At 44.8% G+C, this 19,530-nt stretch overlaps 1 protein-coding gene across 3 annotated transcripts in view; it reads right to left on the bottom strand.

Annotated features, from left to right (window-relative positions):
- Positions 1-333: 333 nt before the first annotated feature.
- The window catches only part of COL6A6 (collagen type VI alpha 6 chain), a 336,531-nt gene continuing 317,334 nt past the window's right edge, over positions 334-19,530 (bottom strand). For all 3 annotated transcript variants that reach the window (XM_030206331.1, XM_030206323.1, XM_030206339.1), the window contains 2 exons: positions 10,787-10,983; positions 334-753 (listed from right to left, as the gene is read on the bottom strand). In XM_030206331.1, the coding sequence (XP_030062191.1) occupies positions 581-753; positions 10,787-10,983 (370 nt within the window). In that variant the 3' untranslated portion in view covers positions 334-580. The remainder of the gene's footprint in view (positions 754-10,786; positions 10,984-19,530) is intronic.

Genomic DNA, 19,530 nt, shown 5'->3' with positions numbered 1-19,530 from the left:
TTTTCTGTGACTGACTTAGGGGCCCTTTTATTAAAGGGTTGCCACGCAGCAATGGGCTTGCTTCTTGGCAACTCAGAACTACTGTCAGCCCAACGTGGCCACTGGCGGTAGTTCCAACCCCCCCCCCCCCCCCCGTGCGGCATTTCTGGCACTTCTGGAATGTTTGAAAAATTAATGCTGCAGGGGGTTACCACCGGGTTAGCGCAGGAGCCCTTACTGCCACCTCAATGGGTGGCGGTAAGTGCTCCCCCGAAATGGCCACGCAGCAAGTGCAAACTTACCGCATGGCCATTTTTTTTTCAGGCTTTCTACCTGCTGTGGTAAAAAGGGCCTTGACGTGGGCAAAAACAGCTGCTGCCTCTAGCACAGGGCCCCCTTTTACTGCAGCTTGGTAAAAAGGACCCGCTATGGATTTACTCTGTGAGGGCCTTAGTGTCATCAAATTGCACCAGCAGGGTTTTATGAACTTGCAGTCCCATTAAAAAATGCAGAACTTCCAGCCAGAATTCAGTCTGAGGAATCGGCTATACTTCCTCAGCCCCGCTCTCTGAGGTAATATTCAGTGGTAGAGGGTGTGCTCCTAGGATGCACCCATGCATAAACCTTCACACGCTTCCTGACTTTCAAATCTGTTGCTGTTGCCACCGCAGCCTCCGTACCAGAAGGGGGTGCAGGCTTTCTGCAGTTTGTTGTAGTACCACTTCAAGATGTACTCGTCACAGTCTCCCTCATCCTGAACCATAGTGCATGCGTCTGAAATACAAACACATTGGAGGCGCGTGACAAACTGGATAGGGCATTCACAGTAATGCTCATGGCACTGCACCACAGGCACCTTTATCATTTCTAACAGCTTATTTGTCTAAAGGAAAGGATGCAACATATTTATTTATCTCTATAACTACAGGTGTGCAATGAAGGTTTTCTTTTATTTAATTGACTTTGTCATTCATTTTCATTTTGCTTTCTATTTGTTTTGTTTTCTTTAATCAAACCAAATACAGGAGGAGACAACTAAACAAAAGTCCCCCAAACTAAATATCCATACATCAGTTGGAGACATTCATAAATTAAAAAAAACACTATAAAAATTAATTATTTTTGTTCAACTTAAAAATCATACACTAGCCAATATACATGAATGAACAAAATTGTGCAAAAAAAGGGGAGGAAAACACCTCAGAAATTATCTGTGGACGGATATCACTCTTCTGCTCCTGGGGAAGGGGTGGAGGGCAGCATTCTTAGTAGACTGGCCACAGAGACATCCCAGCAGAAGGGGGCACTGCAGTGGACTTCACATAAAAGGTATTAGGTCAGTGGTGTGCTGGTAAATTTTTAACAACAGGCTCTCTCCCCCGTCCACCTCTGTTCCCCTCTCCCCCCCCCCCCCCCCCAGTTGCAGAGCTGGCTATTCCCAGGGAGAGAGTTAGCTGGTAAAGTTTTAACAGGCTCTCTCTCCGGCAGTGATGTTCCTAGGGGGGCTGACACCCGGGGCAGATCGCCGATGTGCTCTGCCCCTCGGGTGCAGCGCCCCCACGGATGCAGCGTGACCCCCCCCGGTAAAAGGACACCCCCCCACCTGGGTGCACGCTGCTGGGGGGGGGGGGGGGGGGGCCGCGCGTGCGCTTGTCCATCGTACGCTCCATGCTCCCTCTGCCCCGGAACAGGAACCTATTCTGGGGCAGAGGGAGCATGGAACGAACAACAGAGAGATGCGAATGGCCCCCCCCCAGTGGTGTGCACCCGTGGCGGACCGCCCCCATCGCCCCCCCCCCCCCCTAGGAACGCCACTGCTCTCCGGGCATAGCTTGCCCTGCAATTTAAATAATCTCACCCCAAGCCAGGCCAAGGCTTGGGGTGAGATGATTTAAACTGCCGCAGCAGCAGACAGTGCGATTGTTGCACACGGACTCGTTCAGCAGACACAGGCACAGGACAAGCCTGGTGGTACTAATTATCTAAGACAAGTGCCGGTTTTGTATTTAAGCACATTCTACCAATTGCTTAGCCTGAAGTTTATAGCTCAGCCAATCCTGGAGTTCATCTGATGTTGCATAATTATTGTATGTTTTGCCACATGTTTTCTGTGGTTTATACTCCAGTTTTGAAGGTTTTTTTACGTGCCGATGATGAAGAGAGGATCTGTGTGATCCGATTCAGCGCCATAGATATACCATATCAGTGAGCTCTTTGGGGCCATTTTTCCTTCTAACAAACACACAGTCAGTTCAGGCAGCTTTTGGTTTATGTACACTACCTGGGGACACTCCAGATTTCATTACTATTAAGTTATCACAAGAACAAAATATAAGAAGACCAATATGGGCTGCATTAGGGGCTTATATAGCGCATTTATGTATAAACAAAAGAATCTGTATGAAACAAAATATTTATTTTGACTAATAAAACCACTTGGCCCTGAAACATGTTCAAAACAGAATAATCCATTTGTGTATCTAAAAGTTAAACTTCTACAAAACAGATGATCTGATTCCATGTGTGCCCCAAATGAAAGTTTAATTCTACTTCCATTTAATATATTCCATCAACTTTATAACACCAGGCTTCCCATGGTAGATTACAACAACAACAGAAGATGAACCCATCAGGAAACAGGATATCCTCACTGAAATTTGGCCATCTGTATTGTATACAGTGTATTTATTTATTTTTATAGTGTAGAAAAATGAGCACAAAATACAGAGTTTAAAATTGCTGTTTCTACCAGCTATAATAATATTTTAAGATGTGTTACTGATATTCGATTGTTATTTCATGAAATTTATATATGGGAAGCTTTCAAATAAATTAAAAAGCTGTTCAATAAGTAAAAAAACACAAAAACTTGACCTCTACTTTTTAAGGCACTACCTATCCAATTGAAACAGCTTTAGAGTTGTTACAGAAGATGGGCAATAAAGAACGACAACGTGGATGCAGCAGCTCATACCGTTTGCTTCCTTTGGTTTGAGTGCACGACTGTCTAGAGGAGAAGACAGCTGTGTGGGGCAGTGAAAACAGAGATTTACCAAATTGGCCTCCTTACCATGAAGTAGATAGGCAGCGCAGCAGGCAAGTTTCAAATTCACCTCCTTGGTCCCGACTCCCGACAGTGTCCTTTGACTGCCGTGTCCTGCCTACGCGGAAACAGCAAGTTGAATCAGAGTAGGCAGGATGTGGCAGCAGAAGGACCCCGACGCTGGCATCCTGTTCTAACCACCGCAGTAGGACGACGACGACGACAGGTGGGGGCGGAAAGGTTGAGGGAGGGAGGGAGGGAGGGAGGGAGCAGATGCGAGAGGGAAGAGAGAAATGCAAAGGGAAAAAAAGTTTCAACACATGGCAGCGCCGCGGGAAGGGCAGGGGAGAGAATCAGAACACGACGGTGCAAGTGTTTTTTTTTTTGGGGGGGGGGGCGAGCCGCGGGGGACATTGCTCCCCCAACCACTTGACAGTGACTTGTTGTAGTTGTCCTCCCCCCCCAACAAAGGGGCCCAGCAACAAGTGTGTTGAAATTTCTTACCAGACAGTATGCTGCTTGCTGTGATGGTGGAAGCTACTCGACCAGCTGAGCTGCAGGAGCGCTACTGAGGTGAACCAGTGCAGCACGAGGAGGCAGGGGCTGCCACACATCACACATGCACCAATATCAGGTGACAGCTGGTGTGTTTGGGCATGTGTTCCTCCAGCCTCCCGCTGCAATTTGTGTTTGTGTGTGTGGTGGGGGGGGAGTCCCTGCTGACAGCTGAACAACCGGCTCACAAAATTCTTCAAAAATTAATAACTGGCTCTGCAGAGCCGGTGCGAGCTGGCTCCAGCACACCACTGTACTAGGTACACATCTCATTGTTACCCCCTTATATTGTATGGTGAGCCCTCCAAAACCTGACTGTACACCACTACAATAACCCTTAAGCCTGCAGGTGTCACAGTGCTATATGGGAAAATTTCAAGCAGGCTTTGGGAAAGAAAGAGAGAAAGAGCTCTGGTAGAGAGATTTAACCTTGCTGCTAGGGTAAAAGATGAATTAAATCTGTTTTACAAACAAGCACTTGTGCTGTGGGAAGAAGTCAAGCTGAGGCACTATTGATTTTCAGAGGTTTCAGTCTCCTGAGGAAGAAATCCCACCTTGGATGGTTGCAAGATCCACACCTCACTGCAAGACTATGGCCTTTTCCTCCAGGAACTTGTGCAAATTAGATATGCTAACTGCTGTTATCACATCCTCTGGCAGTGGATTCCAGAACTTAACTATTCTTTGAGTGAAAAAAACATTTCCTCCTCAGCCGTCTCTTTTCCAAGCTGAAGAGCCCTAATCTCTTTAGCCTTTCCTCATATGGGAGTACATGAGAGCACATGGGGGGAAGCCACTGCTTGCCCCTGGATTGGTAGCATGGAATGTTGCTACTAATTGGGTTTTTGCCAGGTACTTGTGACCTGGATTGGCCACTGTTGGAAGCAGGATACTGGGCTAGATGGACTATTGGTTTGACCCAGTATGGCTATTCTTATGTTCTTATGAAATTGATTGAATGTCTTCTTCCTCCAGCTTTAACTGTTGTCTCACATGCTGGTGAGAGTGCCATAGCAGAACAGTGCTTAGAGGAGCTGGATAGGACATATGGCAATGTTGACCAGTGGTGAAGAATTGTTCTTTCAATTTGTTGAAACATACCAGAATACCAACGAAAAGTCTTTAGATTATTTGAAGAGGTTGCAGGTCTTATTGCAAAAGATTTTGGAGCATGGAACTCGCCCCTGATAGGCAATTATTATAACAATTTGTATGGGATTGCTGGGAGGAAGCTATGATTACTTGGTTGCATTGAAGGATTTATTAGAGAATCAGTCTGGGAGGCTCCCATCATACTCTGAACTGCTATTCAAAATAAGAGCAATTGAAGAGAAAAGAAATATAAAAGAATTAAGAAAGGCACGTCATTTGGGGAATATGCAGCTGAAGCCTCCAAGCAGAGCATGTGTACCGAATGATATAAACCACTGGCAGTGCCAGAAGCAAGTGAGTTCCAAGCAGAACTGGAGTCAGGAACATTAAGAAAGGAAGCTGACACCTTACCCACTGCATTAGTCACTCAGCACAGGCCTGCTTTCCCCTGAAGTGGGAAATCACACTGCTGTGAACAATATGATGCAAAAAGGACCTCAAATACAGAGTATATCCCCAAAGAATAGACATTATTCTGTAGTAGTGTCATTCTGTTACAACCAGGGGCGTAGCTAGGTGGGGCCACGAGGGCATGGGCCCCCACAGATTTAGCCCTGGCCCCCTCCACTTTCGACTGCCACCGCCACCACTCCCCGGCTGCCGCCAGGTACCTTTGCTGGCGGGGGTCCTCAAACCCCACCAGCCTTAGTCTTCTTCAGTGCCGGTCTCTGGTGCGTTCACTGATCTGTGCTATGAGTCCTGACGTCCAGCACGTATGCACGTTCCTTTAAGTGAAACTGAGCATGCTATAAGGCTTATACTATAAGGCTTTATATGAGAAGAAGGCATGACCCCAGAGGATCTTGACCATTTTTTTTTCAAGATCTTTCTTTGCCATAGTTTAGTGAGGAGCAATTGAGAGGCTTAAATAATCTGTTAATGGAGGTGGAACTGTTGACAAGTATTAAATCCCTTAAATTGGTGAAAGCCACGGAACCGGACAGTTTCCGCTCTGAATTCCATAGAATCCTCCAGGATTTGGTGGCCAAGCCTTTAAGTGCTATGTGTAATGAGTTGGTGGCAGGGGCTGTTAGAGAACAGGATAATGTAGCCCATGTAGTTCTGCATCCCAAACCATGAAAGGAACCTGAACTGGTGGGATCTTATAGACCTATTTCCCTCCTGAATCAGGATGCCAAGCTGATGGCAGCAACGTTAGTGAGAAGACATAATGCATATTTACCCCTCATCATTCATCCCGACCAGGTGGGATCTGTACATGGTAAGTAGGCTTCCATGAATCAAATGAGAGTTATGGGGGCGTTGCATGACTCCAAAGGGAATGAGGGTACTTCGGTCACAGTGGGGCAGGATATGGAGAAGGCCTTTGATAGCATCTCGTGGGAATAATTATTTTGGGTCCTGGAGTGGTGTGGCATGTGCGTTAGATTTTTGGAGTGGATATGAGCCTTATATACCCTGACTGTCGCTTGCCTACTGATAAATGGAAGATTAACTGATCCATTCATCTTGCAGAGAGGTACTAGACAAGGCTTCCCCTATCCCCGCTTTTGTTCTTGTTAGCTATTGAATCTTTAGCAATTAAGATTAGAACATCAAATGCTGTCAAGGGTATCATGATAGGGGGCAGGGAGAGCAAGGTTAGCCTCTTTGCAGATGATATCTTATTATATTTGGACCAGGCTCCGATACATCTGGACCCTGCACTACAAATAGTGCAGAGTTTTGGGACTATCTCAGGGCTCCAAGTAAACTATGACATTTCTGAACTATTGGTGTTAGCAGGAGGGGCAGTAGCTCCATGGCAGGCTGATTTGACAATAGTACCCACTCGAAGACCCATGAGATATTTGGTCATCTGTTTGGTTTACCAGACCAACATCCTTCGTAATCTTGATACCATAGGCAAGTTGTATCAGGCGTGGCAAGATCTTCCTCTGTCACTGTTGGGGAGGGTAGCACTAGTGAAAATGACAATGGTCCTTAAAATTCTTTACCCAATACAAACCATTCCAATCTGGCTGGAAAAAAAAACAGGAAATTAGATTCCAAACTATGATTTCTAAATTTATCTGGAGGGTCAAAGTGCTCTTGGACAGACCCAAGGGGGGGGGGGGGGGGCTAACATCCGGACCTGAGGGCTTACAATGTGGTTGCACTTATGCGATGGATCCATGAAGGATATATGGGAGTAGATAAATTTTTCGCACCTGGGTGGGTTTCTGGGTGGAGTCATCCATTTCGATTCTTTAATTTGCTTCATTCTCAGGAGGGCCATGCAGTCAAATTCCGCCACAAATTTCAATTTTTGGCCCCAATGAGAAAAGCTTGGAAGTGGCAGAGAAAGACTCAGCTTAGGTACCCAGCTGTTTCCTCATTCTTGCTTTAGGAAGGCAAGTCCAATTTCCTACCGGGGTGGGGCCGCTCAGTTTTCCAGAAATCATCAGCATGGAGTTGGTCCTCCTTGGCACATCTGCTGGACCTGTGTCAGGGCACATTCCCTTCTTTCTCTCAGGTACAAAACAAATGGGGACTTCCCTCTAAATAACTGCTTTCCTATTTTCAAATCAGACATTACTGGGAGACCTTATACACACAATACACAACGGAGTGAGTACTGGGAACCCTTGACGTGCAGTTTGCTAAAACTCCACCCCTACTCAATAAGTTGTCGTACTGGTATGGGCTCATCAAATCTGCCTTACTGGGATCACTAAACTATGTGAGCAATGGCAGAAGGACCTTCATCAAACCTTTACCAAATAGCAGTTTTTAGTGCTGTTTGGCACCGTAGGTGCCTATGACTACATTGGCAAATTTACAGGACACTCGATTTAAAATTATACTTAGATATTATTTAACAGAGTGAGGGGCACAGCTGAGGCGGTGGGACTCTGATTTATGTATGAAACGTAAACATCTGCTGAATCCTACGTACACTCGTTTTTAGAATGTCATACCCTGGATATCTGCATAAAGCATTACCTATGATTGAGAACCCTGGAATGGGATTATAGGATGCTATTACTTGGCTATCAAGAATCTTTAGAGATCCAGGGGGTGTCGGTGCCGCTTTATATACAATGCCTTATTAGTCACAAAGCTCAGTTTGCAGCACTGGGTATCCGAAGTACCGTTGCCAATCCAACAGTGGGTGGCCCAAATCAGAGAGCTCACACAATTTGAACCATCACATACAACCACTTACAACACATTGATAAAAAGCGCTATGTAACCTTGTGGGGACAGTTTCTGGATATCCGTGCTAGAGATACAAACTCCTCTTAAACACATTTCTGCATATTTGAGACATTTAGGGGGTGGGTGGGAGGGGGGAAGGAGGGTAGGGAGAATTGGAGTAGTGTGTTGGAGGGGGTGGCTTGGGGAGTTTGAGGAAGGGATGATTGATGGGATGATAGTGTGTGTGCCAGGGTCTTGACTTAATACAAAACCACAGTGGGGGATGGCGGAGTTTGGTAGTTGTTTTGAAGATCTATCCAGTGTTCCCCTGAATCTTCAGGTTTATGTACTTTTATTATGAGAGATGATGCACATGAAGGAGATGGGAATTTATGCTGGAGACTTATTATTGTTATGGTTCCTGGGTTTCTTACTTACTGTTAATAAAAATATTTAAAAAAAAACCCCAAAAAACAATATTCAAAGATTTTGTCTGTCTAATATGAGGTGTTAGCTGGACAAATCTTGCTGTTTTAATTCTTCTTGGCCCCTTATTCTGTTGACTGGCTAGATTTTGTCTGGGCAGCTCACAGCCCACACAAAAAGAGATTTGCATTAATAACAGCAGGCTGAACATTCACCATACCACCTTATTTGGGCTGAATATTCAAAATTATCTGGCTAACTTTGTCTGCACACAGCTGGCCCCAGGTGGTTTTGAAAATTAATAACTTTGTTTGCTTTGATTTTAAAGTTATGATTTGATAATTACAATTTAGCACATGCTCCCTATCATGCCTTTTCATATTTACATATATATAAATATATACATATATATATATACATACATCTCTCTATATAAAACGCACCTCCAACGTTCGAATGAAGCCTCTGTTAACCAAAAGTGAAGGGGGTGAGATCGCATTGTGTCTGCCCCGCCCACGCGTCAAACGTGATGACGTCGAGGGCGGAGCAATGACACTCATCCAATCGCAACGCTCGGCAGCGAAGCGTCAGGGAAGGAGGCAGCGCTCTCAACGTCTAGCCTTCCCTTCGCTGTGTTCCGCCTTCTTCTGACGTCAAGGATGACGTCAAAAGAAGGCGGAACACAGCGAAGGGAAACCTAGACGTCGGGAGCACCGCCTCCTTCCCTGACGCTTCGCTGCCGGAACCACGGAGGTACATGGAAGGGAGACAGGGGACTTGCTGGAAAAGGATGAATGGAGGCGGCAGGGGACAGAGGAGCATGGATGGGCATGGATTGGGAGGGCAGGGCTCAGGGAGAGAGGGCAATTGCTGGAAAGGGATGAATGGAGGGGGCAGGGGACAGAGGAGCATGGATGGGCATGGATTGGGAGGGCAGGACTCAGGGAGAGAGGGAAATTGCTGGATAGGGATGAATAGAGGGGACAGATGGGCATGGATGGATATGGATTGCAGGGCAGGCCTCAGGGAGACAGGGCAATTGCTGGATAGGGAAAAATGGAGGGGCCAGGTGACACATGAGCATGGATGGGCATGGATTGGAAGGGCAGGACTCAGGGAGACGGGAATTGCTGAATAGGGATGAATGGAGGGGACAGATGGCCATGGATGGATATGGATTGCAGGGCAGGCCTCAGGGAGACAGGGCAATTGCTGGATAGGGAAAAATGGAAGGGCCAGGTGACACATGAGCATGGATGGGCATGGATTGGAAGGGCAGGACTCATGGAGAGGGGAATTGCTGGATAGGGATGAATGGAGGGGACAGGTGAAAGAGGAGCATGGATTGGAAGGGCAGGACTCAGGGAGAGGGGAATTGCTGGATAGGGATGAATGGAGGGGACAGGTGAAAGAGGAGCATGGATTGGAAGGGCAGGACTCAGGGAGAGGGGAATTGCTGGATAGGGATGAATGGAGGGGACAGATGGCCATGGATGGATATGGATTGCAGGGCAGGCCTCAGGCAGAGAGGGGAAATGCTGGATAGGGAAAAATGGAGGGGCCAGGTGACAAAGGAGCATGGAAGGGCATGGATTGGAAGGGCAGGACTCATGGAGAGGGGAATTGCTGGATAGGGATGAATGGAGGGGACAGATGGCCATGGATGCATATGGATTGCAGGGCAGGCCTCAGGGAGACAGCGGAATTGCTGGATAGGGATGAATGGAGGGGCCAGGTGACAGAGGAGCATGGATTGGACTCACACTTTCACTCTGACTCTCAAACACTCACTCTCACATACACTCTCCCAAACACACACACTCCGAGGAAAACCTTGCTAGCGCTCGTTTCATTTGTGTCAGAAACGGGCCTTTTTTACTAGTATTTTACTAATACATCTGTAGGGATAAAATACCATGGCTAGAAAGTGATAGTAAATGGGGACTTAGACATGTAAGTAAATGCAGTGGACCAGAGTTATTTGTATACTTACCTCCAAATTCTGTACATGACACCTTAAGTTGTGCGCATTAATTTGGCCAAAAGGTCAAATTATGCGCACAACTTAATTGATTAACAAGCTAATTGGCACCGATAATTAGTAGTACTTAACCAACTAGCGGCACTATTTGGCATTAATTAGAATTTATACGCATAACTTTTGAGGTGTACACAATGTGGTGTACGCAAATTCTAAAGCGCGCAGTCAAAAAGGGGATGTGGAATGGGTGGGTTGTGGGCATTTCAAAAAACTATGTGCACTATTATAGAATACACCTGATCTGCGCCTAACTTAGGCACAGATATTTAGGCCTGGTTTTAGGTGGCCTAAATGGATACGCCTAAATTTTAGTTGCAAGAACGGCACGTGAGCATATTCTATAAACTACGCCTAAATTTAGACGTAGTTTATAGAATCATGTTAACCACATGGTCTTACGGTGCTCATTTTTAAAGCGCCATATATAGAATTTTCACCTTAGTATTTACCATATTGTGTTGTAGTGTCTTCTGTTCTTTCTGTTGCAGTCTCTTCTGATGGTGGTTCTGTATCATAGCTCTTTGCAGTAGTATCAGCATCTATCTGAGTGGCTTCCCCAGGGACCTTTTCATTCTCCTCTTGCACACTTTCACTTGGGTCTCCTTCTTTGCTGTTCACAGCACTGCTGAATTCTACAGTTGACACCCTAAAAAAACAAAAGACAAGGAAAGATGGAGAAAGTCCAGGTTACTAGGATGGAGGAACCCGTCATTATGGCTCCATAGCAGTGAATACATTTTGCACTGTCAGTGCCAAGTTTTCATTGAGATTATTATTATTATTTTAAACATCTTCCTTTTCTCCATTTTAGAACTCCTCACACTGGTCCAGTGATGCCTCTGGCTTTTTAGGTTATCCATAATGAACTTGCATGAGATAAATGCCCATATATTGGCATCCTAATATATCCAAATTTATCTCGTGTGCCGCTCATGGCTATAGTAACATACAAGATCAAATAACCCAACCCCTAAATACTTCTGTAGTATAAAATAGTGTTAATTGAAGGAGGATTAATTAAGTATTATTGTGAGTGATACAGAAGAGATCCAAGATGGCCGCTGCTTGTTGACTGCCAGCTCTCTAGAGTCTCTAAGGGGAAACAAAAGGGCGGCCAGAAACAGGGTGCAACTTGGCCTCCTGCTCTTGCCGCTTTTGATTCTGGTCCAATTGATTCCTTTTTGCTGAGACCCAAGAGTGCAACATTTGATCCGGTGCGGTCCCCGCTGGAGGTTGCACAGGCAGATGGGGTGTGGACCACTCTGTGGCTTGAAGAAGTCACCCTAAGCCCTGATCATAGATCACCATCTCCCCAGTCAGCAGCCACGAGTTCCCCAGCCCACCAAATGCTTCCCCTTAGTAGAGGATTTGAGAGGGGTAGCAGGATGGGGAAGATGTTCACTCAGGCTTCCCCTTTGTATTTCTAGTGCTGGAGGCATGTTTGGGGGGGCAGAGAGTAGGCGTGCCCAGCACTAATAGGTTAACATAGCTACACTGCCACACGCCAACCGGTTAGTGCATGAGCCCTTTGTACCTATTAAAGAGGAGTCAGTAAGGGCTCATGCACTAATGGCCAAACACTAATTGAGAAATTAGTGCCTGACTATTAATGTAAAAAATGGAATTGTGGCCATTTTACAGCCATGCTAAAAGTGGCCGCAGTACATGGGGAAACCCATGTGCTAATCACAGCACTTGGCGCCCTTTAGAGGGCGAAACACAGCAGTGTCAGGCTTTCAACTATTTATTTGTTTAAGCTTCTAGTGGTGAATAAATCAACTTTTTTTTATGAAGACCTTGTGGCGATTTGCCTTTTCTTTTATTCCATGTTGGTTTTCATCAGGCTTTTGGCTTCTACCATAGGAAGACCACTGGAGACTTTGGCAAGAGCAGTTTCTGTGGAATGGAGAGGGCAAAAACCAAAATGGAGTGAATTTAGAACAATGTGAGATGGAAGAAAGTAACTTTGGCGAATGTGAACAGTGCATTGAAGCAATTTGTATGCTAAAGGGAGCAGGGAGACGAGTGTTTAACTAATAGGGCAAATAGGGTTCAAAAATGTTTTTTGAGGAGTGATAAGATCAACATGTTTGAAAGAAGAACAGCCGCAATGGCAAGTGATTAACTGAGGAAGTAACAGATGGAGGGGATAGAACTTGTCTATAATGTTATACAGGAATTTGGAATGTTTAAATCTGTTTCCTATATCATCTGGCATCCAGAATAAAGTATTTGCCCTTTATTTAAAGGCAATGATAACGTGACTGTCTTAGAATGGACCATATTAATCTAAAAAAGAAAGAAGCATTGATGGTCTCTTGATGAGATAACATATGCCAGTTGGATGAAATACGATTCAATGATATCATTCTTCCTGTAAAGTCTCATCCAATTCAATGATATCATTCTTCCTGTAAAGTCTTAGGTTACATATCTGTAAGTTATTTTTGATTCACAACTTAGTTTGAGACTACGTATTAAGAAGGTGGTCCAGCCAAACTTCTTAATGTGATACATTAGTCAGCAGAATTAGTCACTAACCTCTGATAACTCAGTAAGGCAGCTTAGTGACTCCCAAGGTAATCTTCAGTAATTTATTACAGCAAAATTTACTGCGATAGTCACTACCCTGCTCATGCGAAAATTTCAGTACTGCATTGCAGCAATATTATGATGCTCATTTTCAAAATTAGAAAAGATGTACATTTCCAAGAAAGCAAACATCCATGAGCAGTATGTCCCCCTTTCCTTTCCCTCCCATCCATGAGCAGCATGTCTCCCTCTCCTCTCCTCACCATCCCCTAATATCCATGTGCTGTATTTCCCCCTTTTAAAATGCTTTAAAAAAATGTCCAGCTGCTAAAACCATCCAAATCCTGATTTTGGAAAGTCAGAATTTGGATGTTTTACACTGCAGTTTGTCCAAATGGCAAAGCAGGTGGCTTGTGGGTGTGTTTTGGGCAGGACTAGGGAGGACTCAAGTAGGACACCCAACAGGGATTTTTGAATGGGAAGAAACATCCATGTCTAAAAAAGATGGACATTTTAATCTAGACCTGTTTCAGTCATGTCAAAGTTATAGGAAGTTGCTCTAATAGAGCAGTTGACCACTGGAGAGATTAAGGCATGACCCCTTCTTAATCCCCCAGTATTTACTGTCCCCTTCTCTCTTTCTCCTGAAAGTGAAACTGGAAAGAAAAACCAGGCTCTAGGCCAGCTGCAGGTATTATGGCCATTCTGAACAAAGGAACAAATAGGTCAGAGGTGTAGCCTACTTAGGGTTTTCCCTGGACATGTCCTCCTTTCAAGGGCACTGTCGGGCGTCTGGCTGGTTTTCTTGATTTTAATGGTTTGTCTGGTATCCAGGCAACAAATGCCACGCATTTGCAGACACACATATATGTGCCAGTGAGGTCACAGTCACCTGATTTACTGGCTCTTGTGTGGTGTGGCTGAGGAGTGCCGCGTGAAGATTCTCTAACTCCCTCATACATTGCACACAGCCCGTCCAGTAGCATAGCCACAGTCAAGGACCCTGGTCACTGTGGTCAGGAGGAGCTGTCTCTCTTGACTCGTGGTTGTTGTAAGATTTATCTTACAACCGGTTCTGCGCACCAGCCGCCAGAACTATTTTGCTTATTGGGGGTGATCTGGTGCTCAATGCTACATGGTGGTCCCCTCCCCCAAGTGACACACGCCACCAGGAGTCAGGTCCAGGAGGGAGGCTAGCACAGGCTGGGCCTGAGAGGGAGAAGCAAATGACGCCAAGCCTGACACTGTTGTGAACTGCTGCCAGAGGCGAGGATTAGGAATCTACTGGGGGCTGCTGGCTGGTGCAGGGCCTGGCCCTGGAGGGGGTTGTAAAAAAAGGTGGATGGAGTGTGGGTGCAGGGAGGGGGGCTGGAAAAAAGATTGGTGATGGGGACATACATGGAGGGGGAATGGAAAAGGGGGAAATACAGCACATGGATATTAAGGGATGGTGAGGAGAGGAGAGGGAGACATACTGCTCATGGATGTTTGCTTTCTTGGAAATGTACATCTTTTCTAATTTTGTGTATAGCAATGGAAGAAATCTGTTACTATTACCAGTATTTTCACTGCTTATAGAATCTGGCTTTCTTGGGGGAGGTCAAGGTGACTGCGTGGCAGGCTGCAGAGCAGCAGGAGCAGGGCTGGGGGTGGGCCAAGGTTGGGGGCAGGGTGTCATTTAATTTTTTTTGTCTTTGCAAATATGGTAACCTTACCCCACCCCCAATGACACACACCACGAGGCTAAGGGAAGAAGGGAAGTAAGCCCAAGCCCTGACACTGTACAGCCAGTCCTTCTTGGACTAGTGTGGTCCAGAAACAGGACCATTCCTGTGGCACTCTGTTAGAGTGACTCTGAGACACCCGGCCTGTGCTGCTGCGGCCCTCCTCCTCCTCCTCCTCCCTCCCTCGCAACACCACAGTGACCATGGAGTTCCGGCACAGCCAGCCAAAGTTGGAGAGACTGTGATCCTGCAGTGCACTCAAGGTGAGGAATTGGGAGATTTTTAAGGGTGGGGGGAGAGAAAGGAATTTTGTGTCCTTTTTTTGTCTCCACAAATATGGTAACCCTAAGCTTAGGGATTAGTGCAGTGAACTGTGAACGAAGGGATGCAGGTTCAAGTCCTATTTCATGCCTACTGTACCTAAATATATAAGACACCTGCAAGCCTGAAGACTATTGAAGTAGTGTACATTCAAGCACTAGGTATTTTTCAGGTCCTGGAAAGATCATATTTACAAAAAAAAGAGTTAAAGTAGGGTTTGAATCTGTGTCTCTTGGTTTGTAAGCCCACTGTATTAACCACTAGGCTACTCCACTATTTTGCAGTGAGGTCTGTGTGGCCATATTTTTGAAAATGATGCCAGACAGATGTTCATGTACTTTTTTTTTTGTTGTTATTCAAAAGTTGGATGTTTCACTTTGGAAAATGTCTATTCATTTTGAACGTTCTCAATGCAAAAACGTCCATTTCCACAGCCAAGATCGAACAGGAAATCTAGACATTTTTCCTGTTTGATTATGGTTGTGAAATGGCTGGGGCTTTTTTTTTTACAATATTAGCAAGAAGTCTTTTTTTTTTTTTTTTTAAATACCCTTCTATACGTTCCCTGCCACAGCAACGCAAAGCTAGTGGGCCCCAAATTTGGTTTACTGTCTTTGAAAGGTGCCTGGGCAGGAGCAAACTGCCTGTCCCCAATCCCTGCAACACTAAAATGCATCGCTTCTATCCTCCAACAGAACCCTACCTGATTCGGACCTTCATCCCTCTTTCCCCAGGGACCTACTGGAAGTATCCCTGGGGTCTAGCAGTTGGCGCAGGCTGAATTAAACCCAGATATTCAGTGTTGACTCTTATTTGGATTCTGGCACTGAATATCTATGTGTTTGGCAACTCAGAGATGCCACAGATATTTAGTATCAGTACTTGGATAACCGGGTGTGTATAGTTGGGACAGTTTTTTTATGTGGTCCTACTTGGCTGGTTAGTTATCTGGGCACTGACACTGATTATCAGCTATGACTGGATAATTCCTGGCATCGCCTCAACTTCACCGCTGGGGAGGAAAGAAAAAGCACGAAATGTGGCCTATGTAAAGGGCTGATGCTATACCTGAATGGGCATGAAAGCTCTCACTCAATGATGGAGAAAAAGACTGCAGAGATAGAGCAGAAAAGGTGACCTGAAATGCTCTCACAAGTGTTGACTTTTTTCCTGCAATATTCTCTAGGGCCAGACCACAGAATGGTAATGCGTTTGTTATACTGCCTTTCCATGGTACAACACAGGTACTTTCTCTGTCCCTAATGGGACAGGACTCACAGAAACAGATCAGTGAACACGCCGGAGACCGGTGCTGAAGAAGACTTTGGCTGGCGGGGGTTCCCAACCCCTGCCTGCAAAGGTATCTGGCGGCAGCGATGGGGAAGAGTCAGCAGCTGAAGGGGGGGGGTGGTCAAAAGTGGTGGGGGAGGGTCGGCAGCGGGGGGGGTTGGCGGCGGGCTAAACTGTGCCCCCCCCACCTTGGGATCTGGACCCCCCTCCCGCCGAGGTCTGGCTACACCCCTGATTTGTAATGTGGATGCTCATTTTCAAGACACACAGGCTTTGTAAGTCTATGTGCTTTGAAAATGAGCACCTGCTTAATATGGCAAATGATGCATTCTATACCATCTGTGCTTCAAGAATTCAAGCATTATGAACTTCCAGCTTTACAGTACTTTTTAATATTATTCCAAAATAGAAGCCAGACAACACTAATTGGTCTCTCTTTAATCTCACAAGTGAGTTTTCCATATCATATACTTCCTGGGCTCTATTGATCCACTCTGAATATGAGGAGACTTGTAACATTTTCCATTTATCTGCTGTACAGCACTTAATCACAACTAGAAGGAGACTCACTTCTTTTGTTTTCCTGCTAGGCCTATCTGGAGTGGTCGCGCCCAGGATAAAAACACTTGGCCACGACAGAATATCTACTTTTAATGTGGCTTTAACAGTCTCGTATCTAAGAGGCAAGACCATTATATATGGCCTATGGAACCTCCTACCTCACATTTTCACCAGCACACCTCTCTGCTTTCTGGATTTATTTGCTTAATCTTTAGAAATGGGGAGAGGGGGAGGAGATGTAGGATACCAATACTCCAAGATTTTGTAGCAATTCTCTAATATTCTAGTACACGAAGACATTTTGCTCATAGTCACTTGTATCTCCTGCCATCAATGTTTTTCTATTCTGACTATCCACTCAGTTCGCACCTGGATTAGCTTGCTGCTGACCCTGTAACGTAGACCAGTTCCTCACCTTTTTATTTAACTGTACATATAGAGGCCCTTTTAAAAATACGGGTAAGGGCCTACATGCGTCCAGCTTGCCCAAAATTGGCATTACTGCCCTGCTACCGGATACCCTGGGTAGTAATTCTGAATTTGGAATGCACCAAAAACATGCGTTCGAAAATATTTTCTATTTTCTACCACAGGGCGCTTACCCAGCAGTAAACCGCAGTGGGTGCGCACTGCATACTTACCGCCTGGGTAGCACGTGAGACCTTACCACTAAGTCAATGAGTGGCATTAAGGTCTCAGGAAGAAAATGGACGTGCGCTGGTTTTTGCTTTGGCGCAAGTCCATTTTCCCGCTCATTAAAAAAAGGCCCGTTTTCCAGGACACGGTAAAAAATGGCCCGGTGTGTGGCCAAAAGATATGCTCGCACTGCCGCAGGCCACTTTTTGCCACAGCTTAGTAAAAGGGCCCCATAATGTGCCTTGAGTTCAGCTACCCATCTATTTATCCCAATTAACTTTGTACTACCCATCTTGTCTTTATCTATACATCTGCACTTCGCCCCTCAGCTACATAGTAAGATGTTTCATTGTATTGTATTGGAGTGGAGGAGTCGCCTTATTACATTACTATCTCGCATTATCTGTGAAGTTCAATGTGGCTTACAAAGGTGGACAATAATAAGCTAAAGAGATAGCTATTGAGCAGAAAGTGTCATCCAATGAAAATTATGACAAAACAATGTCACCTCATGATATAGACAAGAACATTCGAAATAAAAATAGCTTTTTCCAAAATGTAGCATAATTGTCCAGGATATGAATCTCAAGAGGTATAGTATTCCACCATTTTGAAGCTATGTAGGGAAAACATACTGAATGAAACAATTTATATACAATATTTCTACAACTGGGAAAATAAAGAGTAAGAAATTTCCTAAACTGCATAATTGCATTTCTATCTGACAAATTAATTAAACCTTGCATGTAATTTGGTGCAATACTATAGATTATAAGAAATATAAACACTCAAATCTTAAAAACTGAATGCGCCTTGACTTGTAGCCAGTGCAGTTTTGCCAATACAGGCAAAGCCCTTTCAAATTTGGATACTTTAGAAATCAGACAAGCAGTGGGATATCGAACTGTCTGCAGTTTTGCCAACAAGGTTTTCTTACAGCACAATAGGCTTCGGTTGAAAAGCAATTTCTTATTCATCTCAATTTCCACATAGTTCTAAAAGCCTTGGTTACCACTGCAGACACCTGCAGATCAAACATCAAATGAGTATCCAATGCAATGCCTAATATTTTAAAATTGTTTTCCAGTTTATAGGTTATAATATCAGTTATGAAACTATGATCAGAGACTGAATGAAATGGGCTACTAACAACTAGAAATTTGGTTTTATCCCGATTTAAGTTTGAATGGTTAGTACAGCAACCTGAGGAGGTGGGTTCAATTCCTACTGCAGCTCCTTTTGACTCTGGGCAAGTCACTTTACCCTCTATTGCCCCAGGTATAAAAATAAGTACCTGTATAATATGTAAACCACTTTGACTGTAACCATAGAAAGGCAGTATATCAAATCCCACCCCCTTTCACTTTCCCCTATTGTAGGAACAGAATTAGCATCATATCTATGTTATTCAAATGTTCTAATGTGTGCTTATTAGGTGTTTCACTGATATTATGCTGACATCATGTTATATCTATCCTATTCCAATGTTCTTCCATGCTGTCTGTTATTTTTATTATTATGTTACATTTGTATCCCACATTTTCCCACCTATTTGCAGGCTCAATGTGGCTTACATAGTATCGTAAAGGCGATCGCCAATACCGGTTTGAACAAATACAGAGTGATGTTGTGGTAGAGTACAGTTCATTTGTGACAGACACATTAGGGAATCGTAAGGAGGAAGAGTTCAGTTATGTCCAGTACGAGCTTTGGTTTCGTTGTGTTGCAGGGTTAAGGCATTTAAGTTGGATCGTTAGGGCATGCCTTTTTGAACAGGTTAGTTTTTAGTAATTTCCGGAAGTTTAGGTGGTTGTATGTTGTTTTCACGGTGCTTGGTAATGCGCTCCATATTTGTGTGCTTATATAGGAAAAGCTGGATGCATAGGTTGATTTGTATTTGAGTTCTTTGCACCTTGGGTGGTGGAGATTTAGGTATGTTCGTGTTGATCTTGATGTGTTTCTGGTTGGTATCATGTATCTCGGGGCATCTCCGTAGATGATTTTATGAACCAGGGTGCAGATTTTGAATTCAATGCGTTCTTTGATTGGCAGCCAGTGCAGTTTTTCTCGTTGGGGTTTGGCGCTTTCGAATCTCGTTTTTCCAAATATAAGCCTGGCTGCTGTGTTAT

Source organism: Microcaecilia unicolor, chromosome 1, assembly GCF_901765095.1.
Source record: "Microcaecilia unicolor chromosome 1, aMicUni1.1, whole genome shotgun sequence".
NCBI classification, from domain to species: domain Eukaryota; kingdom Metazoa; phylum Chordata; class Amphibia; order Gymnophiona; family Siphonopidae; genus Microcaecilia; species Microcaecilia unicolor.
The sequence above is the reverse complement of the archived record's forward strand: the minus strand, read 5'-3'. Positions and strand labels throughout refer to the sequence as shown.